The sequence below is a fragment of the Thermobia domestica genome, chromosome 1, assembly GCF_964235325.1.
Source record: "Thermobia domestica chromosome 1, izTheDome1.hap1.1, whole genome shotgun sequence".
Classification (NCBI taxonomy): domain Eukaryota; kingdom Metazoa; phylum Arthropoda; class Insecta; order Zygentoma; family Lepismatidae; genus Thermobia; species Thermobia domestica.
The window spans coordinates 153013940-153034322 of record NC_137454.1 but is presented as its reverse complement, the minus strand read 5'-3'; the positions used below and the strand labels follow the sequence as shown (position 1 = coordinate 153034322).

The following is a 20383-nucleotide window of genomic DNA, read 5'->3' as shown; positions in this document are numbered from 1 at the left end:
TTATCCATGGACAACCTATCTTGTTAAAAATGTATCTTATTTTCAAGTACAAAATAATAATGTTTTACACGAATTTCTGGGAATAGAGAAATTTGTATTTCGAAAACAGATTTCATAAACGGTTAACAGTTTCTTAACGTACTGAACTGCAAAATCTAGTGATGTTGAAAGATAATAAATAAAAAGATAGACTTTTTTTTCTTTTTTTTTTTTTTTTTTTTTTACCTAAATACAGATGTAAAAAGGATAGTAAAAGTAAAGTTCGTTCATTACTGACTACTAGTGGATGCGCCCGAGCCTTCAACCTACTATACACTATAAGTTAAAATCGTGTGTTTGTTTAAACTGTTTACAACTATTTTTATTTATTTATTTTAAAATATAAATATTTTGAATTTGAGAATAAGATAGATTTTCAACAAGATGGGTTACAATGGGTAATCTTTTGTCGTCATTTCTTGCTAATAAGTTCCCTGTCAGTAATGAATCTAATTCCGATTGGATTCACTTAAGATATTTACTAATCATTTTGGATTCACAGGCAATGTTTCCTTTATTTTTAAAATTAAACTCAGCTTGCTTCTTTACAAAATGCTTTATCAATGCACATAAGATCACGGTTACTACTGAAAAAGTTTTTCAAACTTATTTTAGAGAGAACTCTACATTCCATACAAGAATTTAGGAAACCAGCGTCTTGAATTGTATACTTAAATTTTCAATCTGCGTGTCCCATAAACGTGAATTCAAAGAAGTGGGAGGGTTTTGTTGTTGTAGTCTTGCAAAATAAGGGATTCAATACTTTTTGAAACCGAGAATGTGAGTGGCTACGCTGTGCAGTTACTTTAAAATGCTTAGTGGAAACTTGGGGCCAGCAACCCTCTGTTCACTTCAATAAGAAGAACGAGCATAAGTAGAAAATGGATAGAATGAGAAAAGCAAAAGGCTCACAAAAGATATATAGCAGAATTTCTTCTACATGTAACAAGTTCTTCTGCTATATATCTTTTGCTGTGAGTATTAGCCTTTTGCTTTTCTCATTGAATATTATCATCGCTCGCAATATTGTGATAGAAAATGGATAGGTTTATTAACTATTCAACATATAAACAATGATTTAAAGCTGTGTAAAAACTTGATTTGAATGTAACCGTTAAACCAGGAAAGAATGTAAAAAATTATCTACATAGTGTTATTTTACACATTACTTACAGAAGAGCGAGTTGTACCAATTATTTTGTCTGCGAACAAATTTATATAGACTGAACAAAAATTAATATATCAACTAGAGTAAAGGAATATTTTAAAAGGAGCGTAAAATGAACATTTGATCTCTTGTTCCAACATTTAAAGTACAACAGCTCCTATAATATTAATAAAACTAAAGGTTTTATTCAGAACACATAATATAGAAAAGTCAGTACTGAAGTAACCTTTTATTAGAAGCAAGAATCTTAGACTAAATTTGGACAGAGGTCAATTAGATAAAGAGAATTACAGTTTTGTATGTGTATATATAATAACCATGATATTGATCTAGAAGCTGCAACTTTAGTGCCGAAATGTATATTCGCCTTGAAACAACATCAGTTCATTTACCGAAGTCTGTGTAAAATATCGTGCTGATGGGATTGAATTAATGATCGTTCTCTTTATAGTTATTTTTACTTTTCTCTTGTATGCCTAAAGGTGAACTACGTACAGGTTCAAAATGCTGAGTTTTGTATTGAAAACTTGACAAGTGCCAAAACACTACTTGTATAGTTAGTTTTAAAAACAAAATCTTCTACTTTTCTTCTTTTCAGCAACTTTAACAGAAACTTACTAAAATGTGAACAAAAGAATTGTTTTCCCTCATTTTAGGGCGTTTTAAAATTACATTTGTATGGGAATTTGTTAAAATTGGCTTGTTTCTAATTTAGGTTATCTTTTGAGTTTTTTTTTTTTTAATGGAATTTAAAATAAATGTAGGGCAACTACTGATTTGTAATAGATAATATCAATGACAAATATAAAATATCTGTAACACTGAATACCAACCACAAAATGTAATGAAAATGGGTATAAATCAATCAAAGAAGCTTGAAATTAACTGAAACTCACCAAACACAAATTATTTGCTCTGTCGCCTAGTTCCAAACGTACGCTGTGTCGATCTGCTTTTGTGGTCTTCATGTGGGTTATCTCGCACTAGGCATCAACAGGCATCATGAATACATCTCATCGAGTGATGCCTCGTTTTCATCTTTTAAAGGTCTTAGTGGAACCTCTTCCCGTTTTTCGCTTAGTACACCCAAGTTTAAGGAAAGTAGTCAACGTAAGAGCGGAGGAAATTTGACTTCAAATTCATGTGACGTTTCAGTTTTTTTTATTTTTTATTTTATTTTATTTTTTAAAGCAAGATTTCCACAATATGTTTGTGTAGGTCATGTTTGACATTGTGTGAAAGTTGTTGAAACCATCGATAAACGAGACCCATGCTTGTAGCTCCATTGAACGCAAAATCTTCCATGAGCTTGCGAATCTGCGGACCATCAAAGCTATCCTTCTTAATCTTTGCATTGGACAAGAGAAATTTTGAACTAAATATTGGAAACAAGATCACCTTTGTCTAACGCATTGACAAATTGGTTCATTATTCCTAATTTAATATATAAAGGAGGGAACGGAACGTTCTCAGGGTCATTTAATGGGGAGTGCAACTGTCTTCTGATACCAATCAAGCTTGATATGTTGTTCATGAAGTCACAACAGCAGAATGCACGCTCAAGCAGGGACATACACCATCTCTTGTCTTTGTTACGCAATGAAGCAGATGACGCAACAGTTTTCAAGTTCTTGCTATGTATGTTCGAAGAGGTAGAAGCGGTTTTACTCGATTCTCGTCTCCAAGGAACGAATTTACATTCATAAAGAAATATTTGGCAAAAAAAAAAAATATATATTTAAGCATTTAAAATACCTTTCTACAGATGCTGATGAAAGCAGTATTTCTAGTACAACACAGTTTACGTACTATATATATCTAAACGTTTAGTTAGAGACATCGTAATTGATGGAGCGATGGTAGCATTGTTTCCTCACACGTTTTCTTACGTCTTTCACACGTTTTCACTACGCGGTCTGTCTTTGAAACAGTTATAGAAAATCAGTAATGATAAGACAGAACAACTAATGGTTCTGTAATCATAGCATTAGATATTATTTATCTGCGATAACATTTCATGTCGCTAAATTTTCGCAGGTCTGTGTTATATTTTAATATCTTCAAGTGCATAATTGATATATACAGGGTGTCTGAGAAGTCCTGATACTCCCAGGTCTGAGTATCACAGAGAGTAATGTCATCCTAATTTTAGCTCATTTATTTAGCACATATTGTAGTTGAGTACTTACATATACGAACTACCGATATGTATCCAGTGGATTTGTATGTGCTCCACCGTGCTGTACACACAAATGTATGTGTGTCTCTATGTCCTACTTGTATGTTGCGGAATATCTGAGCAGTTATCGTTCGAAAGGCTTCCTTCAATTTTTGCTCAATTCTTTGTCTGTCTTGTATTGATAATGAAAGACATGTGACTTGATTATTTCCCCACAATGAGTTGTTTGGTGTAAGGCGGGTTTAGTGAGGCCATTTCAACGGAAATGAAGAGTTGTAGAACCAGACCCAATCCAGCTATCTGGAAATTTTTCATACAGGAAATCACGCACCGGAAGAGCAAAATGGGCTGGAGCCCCGTCCTGCAGTACCCACACACCATCTTTGATTCCCTTCTCTTGCAAATGAAGTATTAACCACGTTTGTAACATGTGTAAATATGAATATCCATTTACATATTCATCAAAAGAATATAGTCCGAACAAGTATTGTGATGTCAAATCGGCCCATATCGAAACACAAGGCGTTCCGACTCTTGCAAATGATAAGGATTTTCCTTAGACCAGAAGATCACATTCCTCCTGTGTAAACTGCGATATATTGCACATTCATATGAATATATATATATATTTATATATTGAGAGTTAGACAGATTATTTAGAAATAGTAATCAGCAAATTACGGCGGGCTACAACAAGCTGTTCCATGTCGCTATCAGATAATTTATTCACAAACATGGATCTGAATATTTACAAATCTTTTTTAATGTGGTCTTGCATTGTTGAGCGTAGTATATTCAGTTTAGCAGTTCTTTTGCGAAGCGTTTAGTTGAAGACATCGTAGTTGACCGAGCGATGGCAGCACAGTTTTCTCATGCGTCTTCTTACTCCCACTACGCGGTCTGTCTTGGACACATCCTGAAGCAAACGCGTTTCTCACAATCGAGCATGGTTACTTTACGAGGTGGACCCGTGCACAAGCAATTTCTAAACGTCGTCATTATCTGTGTCATTATTTGCCCTATGTGTGGTCGTCGTGTATACACACATATGCCACTAACCGTTCCTCGGCTGTGTAATTGCAACCACTCATATTAGCTATGGCTTTACAATAAATTCTCCATTTGATCTTGAACGCAGGGTCTATAACCATGAAAGCAGTGCTACTCATACCACAACTAAAATTACACTGACGTTGTTCTCTATGATACTGAAACTTAGAAGCAGGAACGGGCTGGCAAACTTTTGCCTACCGGGGTTAGCTACCGTTGACCCACCATCAAAATTTATGGTAGTACTCGTAGTTTCAATTACAGCAAGGAAGTGTTTTTCAAAAGTCAATTAAGAACAATTTTTGCCCCTAAACCTATGTTCACAAGCAGATTAAATAGTGCCTTAAATATCTTCCTATTAAATTCAGTAAACGCTATCTATTGTTTTCTAACCTTCATTGACAAGTTGCCTATTCTGATTAATCTCTCACATTTTTCGGTTTCTTGAGCTAAACTAAACCCTTATCTTCAGTAGAACAATAAGTTTATATTTACTTTTCCTGTGACAGTATATATATTTGCTGTACTTTTCATAGCTAAGGCAAGTTTAGGATTTAAGAGGTACTTAAAGGAAAATTTTAATCTACAAATAATCTACAAGTATTTTCAGAATTAGTATATCAATATTGACACTATCTTCATTCTACGGTTTCGTTCACTATCATTATCACGGTCTCTTTTTACTTGAGCATATTAGTGGTAAGTTAAACTAAGAAAAGATGATTAATGTTTCCTTTGTTGGTTGTTAGTAATTCAATAACGGCCTAATCCCTTTCAAGTAGAAGCAATTTATTCAATAATTTTATATTATAATCAAAGTTGAATGATTTTTCAGCGTAAAAAGCAACGAAAGCCTCTAACAAATCCTGCTTAAGAGAAAATCGTAATCGACTCTTAATATTCTTCATAATGAAAATTGTTTCGCGAGATACTTCGTTGGATAAAAGAGTCAGAATACATTTGTACGCCACGTACAATGTTAGATACATTGGGCCATAAAGATTTAGTTCATAAATTGATTCTAACGACCAGGACAGTCAACTTTGCATAGCAATTATTCATCATCTGTTTTTTTCTTCCGTGTCGTCACTCTCTTCATCGGAGCTTCCATCTTCTCTATCCTTTCCTCTAGCTTTGTCCGTTTTGCTTCTTTGCTTGTATCGATATCCTTATACTTAAGTAATGATTTGTTTTGTATTCGCTATAATGTCCGAAAAACTGAAGCAGTTCTTTGCAAAAATCTTTCTTCACTTTGGGATAAGAAGTAGAATATATCCATAGCATCTTAAGTAACTTACAACATACTAATTTCGTTGAAATGGGATGGATGTAGCCAATCCATGTCTTTTATAAGAGTGTCATTCGAAATAAAGCAAAGCAAGAATTTTCTTGCTCAATTGCGATGTCACTGATCATGCTGAAAACATTTACAGTATTCCAAACCATTTTGATGGCAAAGAGAAAGGTTTCTTGCTTTTCAGCTTGAATTTTCACCAAGTGTTATTGTTGATCTAGGTATTAGAAAAAGAATAAAATTAAACTTTCCCACCAAAAAGGAGAATATTTTTTGGGGTGGAGGGGTTAATGTTAACATGATTTTAATTTGGGTGCAACTAATGATAGCAACTCATGGCAGTAACTTTTTGTCTTCATGGATTACATTCTTACTGACCAATTATCTGCAGATCCTTATAAATTTAATGAAAACAGTTGAGGAAAGTGAAAGTTATAGATGAATATGACATTGTACCACATTTCACCCTCAGAACACCTCTGATGCGACATGGGATGGTGTCCTGGACGTCATGAATGGTAGCAGATGAAATATTACTCCATTCCGTGAGAGAGAATGGAAGCAGAAATCTGCTCTAGATTCGTATCTTCAAAATTGATCATAGATATTCAATTACGGTTAGAACCAAGAATTGGGGAAGGGGGGTGGTCAGGGGAGATGTTCAACTTCACCCTGATATTCCGAAAACCACGCCATAACAGCTCCAGCTGTATTAATGGACACATTATCATCTTGGAATATGGCGTCATTGCCCGAAAACGGCGGAATGCATTGGCGTCATGTTGAATGTTAGCGGCTCCATTGACGTCCGTTATCAGCGGTTTCGCCCACCGAGCCCATATTCCCATGACGTGTAACTCACTGTGGACTGTGATTGTCAACACAGGCTGTAGGAGACGCTGCTTGAGTTCCTTCGTCACGTTGCACCAAGTCGCAAGACGGTTCTCTGTGACATCTTGCTTCAATGGTCGGCGGAATCTGTCACTGACCGTTTTTTCTAACTACTGTTCCTCTTCACCAATGTGATTTTCCCGTGAGTTTAGTAGGCTGTAAACTCCTTGGACGTTGTCCGTCGCAACACACTTATCACTTTCGTCACGCTTACACCATATATAACCGAGAGCCAACAATTTGCTTTCTCTGGAAATAAAAGAACTCGCCCATTTTACATTGTCACCGTCTGCTCAGTTTATTGTATATTGTCGTCCTCTCATAGTACGGAGTTTGTCCTAACACGCCTCTGCCAATATGCTCATGACTGTTGCCAGTTTAGATATCTGACGCATAGTTTTATTTCATTCTAGAATAACTAAGTAACGCCAATTTAGTATATGCTTCATAACAATAATAATTGTTGCATTTATATTTAGGTCCTAATCCAATTGGTCAGTTGCTAAGGATGGGATCTACAGCTTAATGTGTAACCTGAACCACATTCAATAGTGCATTCCCCAGGATTCAGATGCAGGAGAACTCGCGACAAAGGAGAGATCGTTTGACGTTCAGTTTCTGGATGGAAAAAATAGTTCAACTACAATATTAATAGTAATTTATCAATTAAAGAAAAGTTATCATCTTGATCTGTTATTAAATTGTTAAAGAAAGATCTTTTTGTGCAAAATAAGGAAAGGGAGTAATAAATGAACTGACAGCATTCCCAATAATCACAGCACCTCTCCTTTTATTTTTATAAAAAAGTATATTTGGGAAAATTTCACGCAGTCTAACACTAGAAGATTATCAGTGATTAATGTAAAATTTTCAAACAGAATATTTTTCCTAGAAATAAGCACCTTTGACTTTATCATGTTGACCTGCCCGAAGATTGCCGGGTGCCCGAGTGTGGCCGCCCTTCCCCAAGGATACTAGGTCTTCTTGGACATCCTGTAGAATACTCAACTGTTTTCATATAAACTTATGTCGTAGGTGTGGTGGCTGTTAGCAATTTCAATGGACTCTTCACTGATATATTTAAAATTCTGTTTAGACAATTTAACCACAGGAAAACCATACCAAGAGTGGTTCACTACTATTATGGTGATAATGAAACATTAAAAAGACTTTTAATGGAAGATAAATAAAAACAACAGAGCACAACATATCTTCAAGGCATTTATTATCTCACAACAACAACAAGGCAGTGATTCTCTTCATTATTTTTCCTTAAAAATCCATTTTTCTTTGCTTTAATGAGATTCAAAAATGGTTTGAGGAAGAAAACTTTCTATATAATATCCAATTTTCATTATTATTATTATTATTTGTTTAACATACGATATGGTTTGTAATCTACAGAAGCTATTGAAGAGCTCCTGCCTCAAATGCACGTCGAACAAGGTGCATGCACCAAGCAGAAAACAAAACTACTCTAATCTGCTAACCCAGATGTATTTTTTTTAAATATCTATTCAAAGGACTGACCGTCGAGAGAGCCAAAGAACTTTTATAAGTGTTAGTTTGATTTTCAACATTAACCACAAAATAGCATGATTGATATTTGCTATTCTCAGAAGATTATATGATTCAGGAATGATTTCTGGTCCCGCAATATTCGACATGTTCTTCGAAGTATGCATGCAAGCTAGCGGCAAATTTGTTGTTACTATTATTATGAGCTTCTCTCATCTTGTACTTTATAAAGGAAGATTGCAACCATCTTGCTCCGAGCGAGATACTGAAAAACTAATAAGACAATTCATAATGTTTTGTTGCAACTTCCCAACATATTGATTCGTGTTTAGGTTTTCTGAATGAAGCCCTCGACGAAGCTGGCTTTTACGAAGCCTACTTCCATTTGAACTAAATTATTTGCCGCAGGCTTACTGGGAAAAATTCAGAGTAAGATAATTTCGTTCTTATTTGGGTTATCTCTCAGACAGTGTCCTTATTCTTAATAGTTGGAAGCTATATATCTGATCAAATTTAGATTTTTTTCAAAAGTATTTTTCGCTCAATACTGCATAATTGAACTGCTATTGCGGTCAAAGACTTTCAGCACAAGTTTACTAATTTGTATTGAAAGTAGTAAGTATTTTATAGTAAGTTAATTTATGGCCTAATATGAGCAAGATTTAGTAAAAGTTCTAAGTTACTAAAGCAATATATCGCAATCCTTACAGTTTTAGCACATGGGTTATTTTCAGAACAGACAAGAAGTAATTCCTCGCTGTCGAATATTCTTACATAGCAAAATGCAGTTTATCTGAATAATTATCAAATTTATTAATGAATCAGTTCTTGGAAACATTCTGAGATTTACTTGTTTCAGTATCTGTTCTTAATCTATTAAGGTTTAATGTTGAACAAATACTGTAGTTAGTTACCTATATGTCTATTGATGAGACGTGTCGGATAACTTAAACAATTGTTAACTTTTAAAAGATATTTAATAACATCGGAGGAAAAACAAAATGGTACTATGGTATTGTAACTCATTCAAATTTTAACCGATTGCTGATTCCAACACTAAACAATTAGTATTTGCGATATTTAATTAATATATTTGTAAATGTTTCATTCTATTGTTAGAAAACCGGACCAAGAGCTAGTGGTTAAATAGAGTTTTCTTGAGCCTCTTTTAATAGTTTGTTTTGGATTGAAAGAAGATTAAACTTGAAGCACTTTTTTTTTTTTTTTTTTTTTTTTAATAATTTTCTGTGAAAGAAGGATTTTCCAGTAGCATCATTTGACGAACAACTGATTTTATTTTAGTAATTCACTAGTAGTTAGGTATACTTGACTAGTTTTACCGGTTGTTAATATAATTATTAATATATTTTTTTAAATGCAAATTCCTATTCAAAAGAAGAGTTTATGTAGGGTTTTAGACGGAAAGATATGCGTATTTAGTTAACAACATAAATAATTAAACTAGATTAACTTTTTTAAATACTGTAGTATCAATACTGTAGAAGTAAATATACTTCTTCTATGTTGATGGTTTAATATTACAACTGACTTCAATAAGAAACTTTAAAAAAAACTTATATAAAGTTACAGATATTATAAATTGTTCATGAATGCTGTAACCATGAAAGTTTAACTAACGTTATTAAGAAGGACGGCCAGTTTTAATCGTTGTATGCCGATTATATTTTACAAAAATAGATGTCTTTTGGTGTTAAGGTCATATCCTAGTTGAAAAACAATATATACGGAATGTTTTCGGAATGTATGATTAATTCATCAGTTTGAGTGTTTGTATATTAATAATTATTACGTATGATACTATTCGATCAAATACTGATAATATTCACAAAAATGTGTTTGACTCAGTGGCGTATTTAGGGGGGTGGCTTCCGGGCTTAAGCCCCCCCCCCCCGAAATCTTACTTAGTATAGTAAAGTAAATGAAATATCTTGCAGAATTTTCACATTTCCAGGCAAAGCCCCACCGAAAGTTAGCAAAGCCCCTCCCGAAACAAAATCGTAAATACGCCACTGGTTTGACTGAATACACAATGGCTATATTAAGCTATGTGTTCGTTGTAAGTTTGTAGCAGGTTAATGTTAGTAAGATAATTGAGAATAGGGTGAGAAATGTTACATAAATGGAAGAAAGGAATTAGTATAAAATAAACTGGGTCACCGTGAATAAACAATTGTAGTTGATTAAGGTTTTAGTTAATAATATTTGTTAATTGGAGTCATATATCCAGGTAAAGTTTGTTTTAGAGAAGATAGATTGGATTTTTTTTATTATTATTTAGAGAAGCAATACATATCGATACATATCGATAATCATGTACGAATGTGACTGGAAAGCAAAATAAATAGAAAAGAAGTTACCGGCTTGTGCACCACCTGATTACTTAGAAATTGAATGATTTATTATTTATAGATGTTAATTTAGTCCTACTGGGACTCAGACTATGGCTTTTCTTATACTTTAACAACAGTAGGATCTCTATTTACATCATGACTTCAGTTATTTAGTGTGGTTGCATTTAACACTCTAAAAGTAACATGGAGTTTTATATATCAGAAGAGTGATTCTTTTTCATTTTACATTTAATCTTGAAACATGTTAAACTATTATTTTCCATTTAAAATGAACTCAATTTTAAACAGAAAGATGGAAAGATATAGAAGTCTAGTTAGATTGTAGAAATCTGTGTTATTCTACAGAATCTTAATCTTAATTTCTCTTGATAAAGGTAATTTAAGTTGTTGAAATATTGTATGGGAATTCTTAACTATTAATAATATTGTAAGAATAGATTCTTGGATAATATACATGTTGTCCCACATTGTTACATGTGAAAATATCTTTTTCTCTTTGTGATAAGACATAAATTTCCTAAAGAAGCCCGATTGAAGTATTATAATGAAAAATGATCAATTTAGAGGAATACATGCTACGCACAGTTAAGATGAGGTTTAATACAAGGTTCAATCTCGTATCACACTTACTGCAAAACATAATTCATTTTGACTGAATGCACGGCATAACTCAAGATTTGTAATAAAAATAATTTAGTAGAGTGATGACTCTTAACCAGTAGGGAGAGTTCAATACTAGATACCAGCTATCTGTACCCTGTTTTATTCCTTAGTTTGTCCTTAGCTACATCAGTGAATGCCACTTGGTAAGTTCAATTTAGCTAGACAAGTTTCCGGTTTAACATTTCTTTTTTGTAAACTAAAATTTGAAACTTTGAAATTCAAAGTGGAATTTCTTCTCTGTTTTATGTATATGTTTTATGTATATTCAAATACGTATATAGATTTTTTAAGATGAAAAAATATTTTATGCTTTCTTTCTTTAAGATTCATTCTGTTGAATGTAGAAATAAATAACATACTCGAAGGTGGAATAACATAATTCACACTTTTATATTCACATTCGTTGACAGTTGAAGAAGAGGAGTAAAAAAAATGTAAAATATTTATACTGTAAAACTTCCAAAATAACAAGAAACCTGCGTTCATGTGTTGTAAATATTTCTGTCCATTTTTTTTTCTTCTTTTTTGGGTCTCATTAACCCTCAATTCTAACGTATTAGTCTTAAAAATGTTGGTAGCGGCATCGGTGAAATTTCGAAAGAGTATTATATAGAACATATTTGTTCATGTTTGCTTTTGTAGCAGTCTAAATTTAAACTGAATATTCCGGTACTGTCATTGTAGTACGTGATATGGAAACAAGAAACACATTTTCTTGTTGTTAAATTTGAAATCTGGGTTAGCAAATCGAGCCCTTTGTTTAAATACCTACACATCCCACCGCCCTGCAGCAGGGATTTTTATTTAAAAACTTTTTCTTTCACAATGTAGTGTACTAAAAAGTTGAACATTAAATCTGGAGAGTTTCACTATTTACTCTGGTCCTCTTTCATCACAAAAAAGCTCTTTATGTTATTTTTTCAATGCGGGTTGATTTCTTACGAAAAAATACCACAAGAAAATGTTCCTTTGATCTTTGTCTTCGCTTTGTCAATTGTGATTTTTCGCTTTCTACATCACATTCTATGTCGCACTTGGCATTGCTTACTACTTCACTTTCCTTTGTTTATTTATTTTTTTTTTCATTTTAAAATTCTTTTTTTTGTTAGCTCTGATATATATATTTTGATTTTACTACTTTGCTCTTTGCATTTTAAAAAATCTTAACGCATATTTGAGTACTGAGGGAAAATGTTACTTAATTGTGAAGTGCCTCTGCATTTAGCGGAAGTGATTTTTTTTTTTCGTTTGTTTCTTGCAAAAGCAAATATACCTTAAAAAGGCGTAAAGGTGAGAAAGAAGGGAACCTTTCTTGTGCCAAAATCTAACAACAACAACCACTGCCTACGAACGATTTTTGTAACAAGAATCGTATTCAGACGTTCTCACTTTAAATTTTCCCCCCTCATTTACGGTAAAAAAAAGAAAAAGAGGGACGCTATTATTCTGTTGTTAATTACTTTTGTAAAAACTTCAAATTCACAAACACGAGTATATTTGTTGTAAAGTAATCTCGTGTACTAAAATTAGCGGCACTCAATGTTTCTGGTGGGGGCAAAGGGAATTGATAATAGGTGATAATTTTTTTCTTGCATTGTTGCAGAGGATATGAAGAAAAAAAAACTCAAGGACTTCCTTTGTTTCCTAATCTAGATAAACAACCAAGAATTAAATTCACTTGTCGGTAGCTGCATTGTCATATGGTCGAAGAACTGCTCGTACTGTTTGATAATGTTTTTTGAAACCTAGCTTTAAATACAACGATTGAGATGCAACATTCTCAGGCCGGATTACCACAAACGGTACATAACCTCTTTCTTTGACAGCTTTGGTTAAACGTTTGGCTAGTAGAATACCATATCCTTTCCGCCGAAACTCTGGTAGCGTTTGCATTGAGAACATGGCACCATAATAGCTCTGTACCATCCACGCTGCTAGCTCCCCTGTTTCCTTCGAGAAGATTCCATAAGCTGGTAAACACTCAAGAAGCTTCTCAAAGATTTCTACACCTTCAACATCATTGGCTGGATATAGATCGTGGATTGATTTCGCATGTTGTGGCTCTAATTGTTTCAGTTCGGCATCTGGTGGCAAACTGTAAAAAAGAACAAAGGAACAACATAAGAAACTGATTACAAATATTTTTTATTTTTTAAAAGTACTTTTCAATGAAAGAAATAAGACATTTTTATTTCCCATCCGCTTTTTATTTATTTTATTTTATTTTAAATGCTGAAGTTTGCTCTTCTAGTGAAATAAATTCAAGATATGAAATGTTTTACAATGTTAGTAAAATAGAACTATATATTAGTACTAGTAGTAGTAAGCTAAAATAGATCGTTGGGAATCAAATCAATGACTACGAATTACCCCATTGAATGTCCTACCAGAACCCTTCGTGATCTGAAAAGGACACGTCTGTTTATTTATTTATTTATTTATTTATTTATTTATTATATTGTTCAATATTACCGAATAATACAAAAAAATGAAATGAAATCTTTAAGTTTTACGTCCCACGCTTATGCCGGTTAGGCTAAAAGAGACGGTGATTATGAGAAATGATTGAAATGGTGGAATGAAGAAAGTGGGAGGAAACGGGAGAACCCCGAGAAAACCCACGAGCACGGTGTTTGTCCACCACAAAGTCCACACGGCGCGAGCTGAGATCGAACCAGGGACCCCAAGCACCGGAGGTAAACGCTCTACCACTGAGCCACCGCGCCCCCCACCGAATAATACAATAATATACATATTGCTTATTATATTTATCAAATAATACAATGATATGTTGCTTATTAAATTATATTCCCTATTTTTTCGGATTTGTCCAAATATTAACTATATTGAAAATTTACAATGTGCAAATTAGATTAGTTTTCATTTAAGACATTCTTTCTGATTTATGTAGCGAAAAGTAGAAGGTATACTTAATAAATTTGTATATTGTTTATTATAACATTGGAAATATTAAACACATATTGATAAAACTGATCAACTGACCAAAGTATTAAAACTTTTGATACAGTTTCGGCAATGTAATATCGCCTTCGTCCGACACGTGCTGTTGAGCATACCATGTCTGATAAAGGCGATATTACATTGCCGAAAATATACATAAGTTTTATTAATTAATATTTAGTGCTTTGGTCAGTTTTACTTTATTATATACTAGCATAATATCCGTGCCTCGTACAGGAAGAATACGGTTGATTTTGGACATAAAGGGTTGAATTTGGATTTAAACTGCCATAAAAGTGTCACTGTTTGTCTCAGCGACCTCGAAAATTATGGATTCGACATTAATATTGGTCATTTTCTATCATTTTTATATATCTCCCTCTTCCCCTAGTTGGGGAGCTGAATTTTGATTTAACCAGCATCGGAAATGTCAATGTTCATCTCAGCAACCCCGAAAACTATGGATTCGACACTAATATCAGTCATTTTCGATAATATATATATATATATATATATCCCCCTTCCCTTAGTTGCACTGTCAAAGTAAAATGTTAAAAACCATCCCAGGCCGGAACCTCATATATGTTGAAAACTAGTCACTTTCATGTTTATATATATAGATAGATAATAAACTGTAGTTATGCTGTATATGCTTTTCTCTCGTATATGCTGTATTTTCAATTATACTGTGAAGGTTCTTTAGTTCTCCAGCAATAACTAATTGATATACAGTATAGATATACAAAAACAATATTGAAGATATAATTGTTATAAGAAATATTGTGAAATAAAGATTTAGATTTTGAAGACTGATTCACAATGAAATAGATAGAGATTCCTTCATAATTTAATGTTAAAAAATATAATCATTGCAATTGTCATTTTGAGGAATATCTTTACGGTTTTACAGACTGAGATGGATTAGTTTAGTTACTTACAATATTGAGTCAAAGAATGGAAAAGCCAAAATTTTTTCTTCGGGATTTTTATTCTTTCAGTTTTCCGCAGATGATTTGCTGTATTTTCGGTAATGATTTTTTTTTTTTTTTTCATATTTCTATATTTTATTATCTTTTGAATGTTTTATGGAATTTGTATATTAACTTTGCTGAGGATATATTTGGTCTAGGAATTAATTCGTGCGGTTGGTACGCACACATTGAAGCTGTAGTACAAACACAAAATACATAAATACCTTAAGAAAAATATTGTCCATCGCTAGCCACCACTTTCGCCCATCTGTCAGGCAATGTACGGATTCCGTGGCGAAAGAAGTCCTCATCCTTGGAAGCGATCCAGTCAGAGACCCATGTTTCGATATCTTCTGAAGAAGTAAACCGCTGTCCAATCAAATCGTTGTTCATGCAATCGAACAAGTAGTAGTCCGAAGGAGCAACGTCTGGTGAATACGGCGGGTGGGGTAAAACTTCCCATCCGACATTTTCTAAATAGGTTTTGACCGGTTTTGCGACATGTGGGCGAGCGTTATCATATTGAACAATAAGTTTATCATGTCTGTTCTCCCATTCTGGTCGTGTTCTGGCCAGAGCTTGCTTCAAACGCATTAATTGTCGTCGATAACGTTCTCCATTCATAGTTTCACCCGGTTGCAGCAGCTCATAGTACACCACACCTTTCATATTCCACCATATGCACAGCATAACCTTTGCACAGTGAATATCTCGTTTTGGTTGTGATGGACCTGGTTCACCTGGTTTCACCCAGGCCTTTTTTCGTTTAGGGTTCTCGTAATGGATCCACTTCTCATCACCCGTAATAATTCGATGCAGAAACCCCTTTCTGCTCTGTCGTTGAAGCAGCAATTCGCAAATGGTTTTTCGTCTTTCAACGTCTCTGTCTTTCAATTCATGTGGAACCCAATGTGACATCTTTTGAATCATTCCCATGGCTTTCAAGCGTTTGGAGACTGTTGTTTGATCAACGCCTAATGCTGCTGCAAGTTGTTCCTGCGTTTGACACGAATCCTGCTCGAGCAATGCTGTCAATTCTTCGTCTTGAAATTTTTTTGGCTGTCCAGTTCGCTCTTGGTCTGCCAAGCCGAAATCACCACTTCTAAACCGTGCAAACCACTTCTGACACGTTCGCTCAGCTAGAGCATGGTCACCATACACTTCCACCAAAATACGATGACTTTCAGTCGCACTTTTCTGCATGTTAAAGTAATGCAGCAGGACACCCCGCAAAAACACTTTATCAGGCACAAATTGCGCCATGTTCACTTAGCTACAAACTGGTGTTGTTGACGCTTTAATCCACTGCCCTATACTACGAACGATACGCGACGACAGGGGTTTGCAACACATGTGTGGATACACGGAACTGTGGGACGCTCCGTTCGTTGCGCCATCTCTTGTCCACCCGCACGAATTAATTCCTAGACCAAATAGGGTTCATAAATGTTATTATTCACAATTTTCATAGCACGAGAAAATTTTAAATATACTCAAGTTACAACCTCGGAATTATTGTAATTTGTAAATATTCAAATTTTGTATTTTGTAAATTTATGGAAATATTTTATGCTTGATTTTTTATTATAATAATCATGATAATAAACTGTCTGACTGAATTTAGTGGCTTAAATTATGGTTGCTCCAAAATTCTAAATCAGATTATTGAAACAAGCTCAAAACTTATTTTATTTTAACAGTCAGACACGTGAAAGTCTTGGATTAAGAAATATCATATGAAAGACACACGGAACACATGCACACTTCTTCATTATTATTATTATTATTATTATTATTATTATTATTATTATTATTATTATTATTATTATTATTATTATTATTATTATTATTATTATTATTTTATTATTATTATTATTATTATTATTATTATTATTATTATTATTATTATTATTATTATTATATCAAATTAAGATGTCATGAAGAACAGAGAAAAGTGTATAGTTAGCTTAGCAGAATGAACTAGATGATGTTGAAGAATGTTATAAATGTGAGTAACACAAGTAGGAGAGAGAATCAAGAAAAACGTTCTTCGATGTAGTTCCGAATCGATTAAACTGTTCTATATTTCGAAGAACTACATATACAAACAGTATTTAAAATCCCGTGGTTCCGTGCGTGAACCTAATAATCCACTTGAATTCTGTTTCGAGTTAGTTGTTAGTTGTATAAGATTAATGCGGAGCAGAAATGCTAATTTGAATATGCTGGCATCTAACGGAAGTCAGATAAAACTAAATCAAGCTCCCAGAAAGCAAGAGTTATAATCTAAGGTACATTTCAGTTTCATGTAGATTTTTATTTAAAGTGATATTAGGTAAAAATAACGTTCTGCTTGGAAATTCCACATCCGCGAAAATCCTTCCTTACCTTGGCCCTGATGCTAGACAAAGAAGAAAGTATGTACCGACACTGTTCAGCATAGCTATAATCTACAAGAAGAATTACCTTATGATTACATTGTCCTGAAAGTCAGTCGTTTATTCAATTCTAGCACACCGCTTTTAATGTTGTGATCTCCTTATGTGGTAGTAACTCTTAAAGCCTAAGATAGAACTGCTTCATTACCTTTTATAAAACATCGAACCTGAGACTCACATTTCGATAACTTCAAAGCGCTATATAGACAAGCAATTCATAAAAATTGGTTTTCATGAATATTTTCCTTTTGAATAACGCTAGTTAAAATATTATCTAACACTGTGTTTGGCATGGTCCAGAGCTATAGCTTTCCCCTTTGCTACAAATAATACTGCAGCTTTTGTGAAAAGTCGGACCCGAGATGGGTACTCGACTGTAGCTCTGAATTTGCATGGTACTTACGGATATTACGAAGAATTCTATGAACGAGCACTTTTTAAAATATAAAATATGTACTATGTTAATAAACTATACCGACAATCTAAGAGATGATTCCTCATATAAAAATAAGAAAGAAAAAAAAAGTTTTTATGGATCTATGGGGAAAACTGCATAGTTTCAGAGCTAGATCACTCCAAAATCGTGAGAAAGCCACATTTCAATACGCGTTGTTTCGACTTCGAGAAACTGTGGAGTGGCGATCCATACCAGGGTAAAAGAAGTGCACACATACAGTACATGTCATTCAAAAATGCATATCTTAGCAATTTGCAATGGGTGCGCAAGGGATTCCCAAACATGCTAGAGGGCATAATTCCCAAACATGCTCCCAATAGAATTCTCGGATATGCTCTGACTTCAAAGTGGCTCCAAAATAGGCAAAAGGAAAGCCTTGACAGCAGTGAACACGGAATGCTTCGGCGGGGAGTCGGAAGAAGAGACCATCAACACCACGGTCCCTCGTGTTCGGAATAACGCGTGCTGCGATGTTTCGTTTAATGCTTATAAGTGAGAAAAACGTGAAATATACCGCAGTGACAAAATACATCGCAGCATGCGTTATGTCGAAAACAAGGAACCATGGAGCTGGCAATCCTTAACATTTCCGACCTCCCGCCGAAGCATTTCGTGTCCACTGCTGTTAAGGCTTTTGTCTATTTTGGAGTCACCTTGTAGTCAGAGCATATTGATAATTCTGTTGGGATCATATCTGGGAATTATACCCAATAGGGAATCCCTTACGCACTCATTGCTCATTGATGAAATATACATTTTTGGATGGCGTATGTATGACTTTTTTACGTTGATATGGACCACCACACCACAGTTTCTTGAATTCGAAATCATACGTTGAAATGTAGCTTTTCCACGATTTTGGACGGCCTATGTACTTTTCCCCAAAGATCCATATGAACTACTTTTCTTGTTTTGATGTAAAGAATCACCTCTTTGAGTTTGTCGGTATAGTTCAATACACCCTATATATGTATATTGAGGTCAAGAACATTACGTATTTGAACTAACATTGTATTTGTGGGACGGAATCCGATTCAGGGACTCCTTCCTTCCTTAACCGTTGAAACCAAAAATAGAAACGCTGTACGTGTAAGCATATTCTGTATGAGGTTAACCTCATCAGACTGCGGAGATTGACCTCCTTTTGTTTTCCAATGATAGGATATGGACTAACCACTTAGTTTTTCTGCAAATGGGAGTGAATTTTGGTACAGCTGCCAAATTAGCACGAATTTTTAATAGATAATTTTAAATTAGAAATTACTATAAGATTGCTACTACTATAAGCACGATTATTCAATGAATAGTGTAACAGTATACATAAATAAACTTCGGTAAATGTGACCAGTAATTTTTTGTGTTATCACCTACGAACTTTTGTCTGAAATTGACAGTAAGTTTTTTCTAGTGTAAAGCCAGCATTATTGACCTTTCAAATTGTGAATAACGGCAAGTTAACATCAGACGCTCGAAGATTGTTGGGATGAGGTGTCTCAAGGGGACTACTAGCAGAGACAATGAAAGCACAAGACAAAAGAGAAAGTTGGTGTGAAGAGGTAAAAAAAAGAGGATAAAAGAAAAAGAAAGTAAAGGAGATTTTTTGTAATTTTTTAATACATAATATCACCTTAGGTGTCATCCTAATTGCTTCACATTAACGCTTTTCAGTCATTGCTTCTATTACTGGAAAGATTTTCTTTGAGTAATATTAGAGGAAACATAATCAATTATTAAAGAAGACAAATTATAACGCTAGTCTTAAAACTTACACGAACACATATTTTATGTAGTTGTTAACAACAATAATTTAAATACAAGCCAATTTGCATTGGGTATAATAACGACAGAACTTTTATAGTACTACTACTCTTAATTGATCAAAGAAAGTCTTCGACCTTTAACAGGAGAGTTAGGGCCACTCTCTCTTTTCTTCCGCAGGATGTCTTCTATTACTGTTAGTACTACTATTAATAAGGCATAATTTTTGTAACCGCCGCCAGCTTTTTAACATGACAATAATGAAAAGGTTAGATTGTTTAGTTTAGGTTAGGTTTCGTTCACTTACTTAGTACATTGGTTTGGATCAGTGGGTCTTATCGAAAGTTAACTTATTAATAATAATGAAAATAATAATAATGATACTAAGAATACATTGTATACAAACATAATTATATTATTATTTTTTTCTTTAGTTTAACGTTCTACGATTATGCACCGAGGACAAGGGAAATGAGTGATAATGGTGGAATGAAGGAAGTGAAAAACCTGAGAAAACCCACTTACACAGTGTTTGTTCATCAGAAGACTTACTTGGCGCGGGCTGGGGTCGAACCAGAGACCTCACGCACTAAAAGTGAACGCTCTATTACTGAACCACTGCGG

The 20383-nt window shown here is 34.0% G+C and overlaps 1 protein-coding gene across 2 annotated transcripts in view; it reads right to left on the bottom strand.

The window, feature by feature from the left end:
- Window positions 1-9351: 9351 nt before the first annotated feature.
- LOC145690034 (uncharacterized) overlaps window positions 9352-20383 on the bottom strand; it is a 376283-nt gene continuing 365251 nt past the window's right edge. For both annotated transcript variants that reach the window (XM_081764535.1, XM_081764542.1), the window contains exon 5: window positions 9352-13269. In XM_081764535.1, coding sequence (XP_081620661.1) covers window positions 12849-13269 — 421 coding nt within the window. In that variant the 3' untranslated portion in view covers window positions 9352-12848. The remainder of the gene's footprint in view (window positions 13270-20383) is intronic.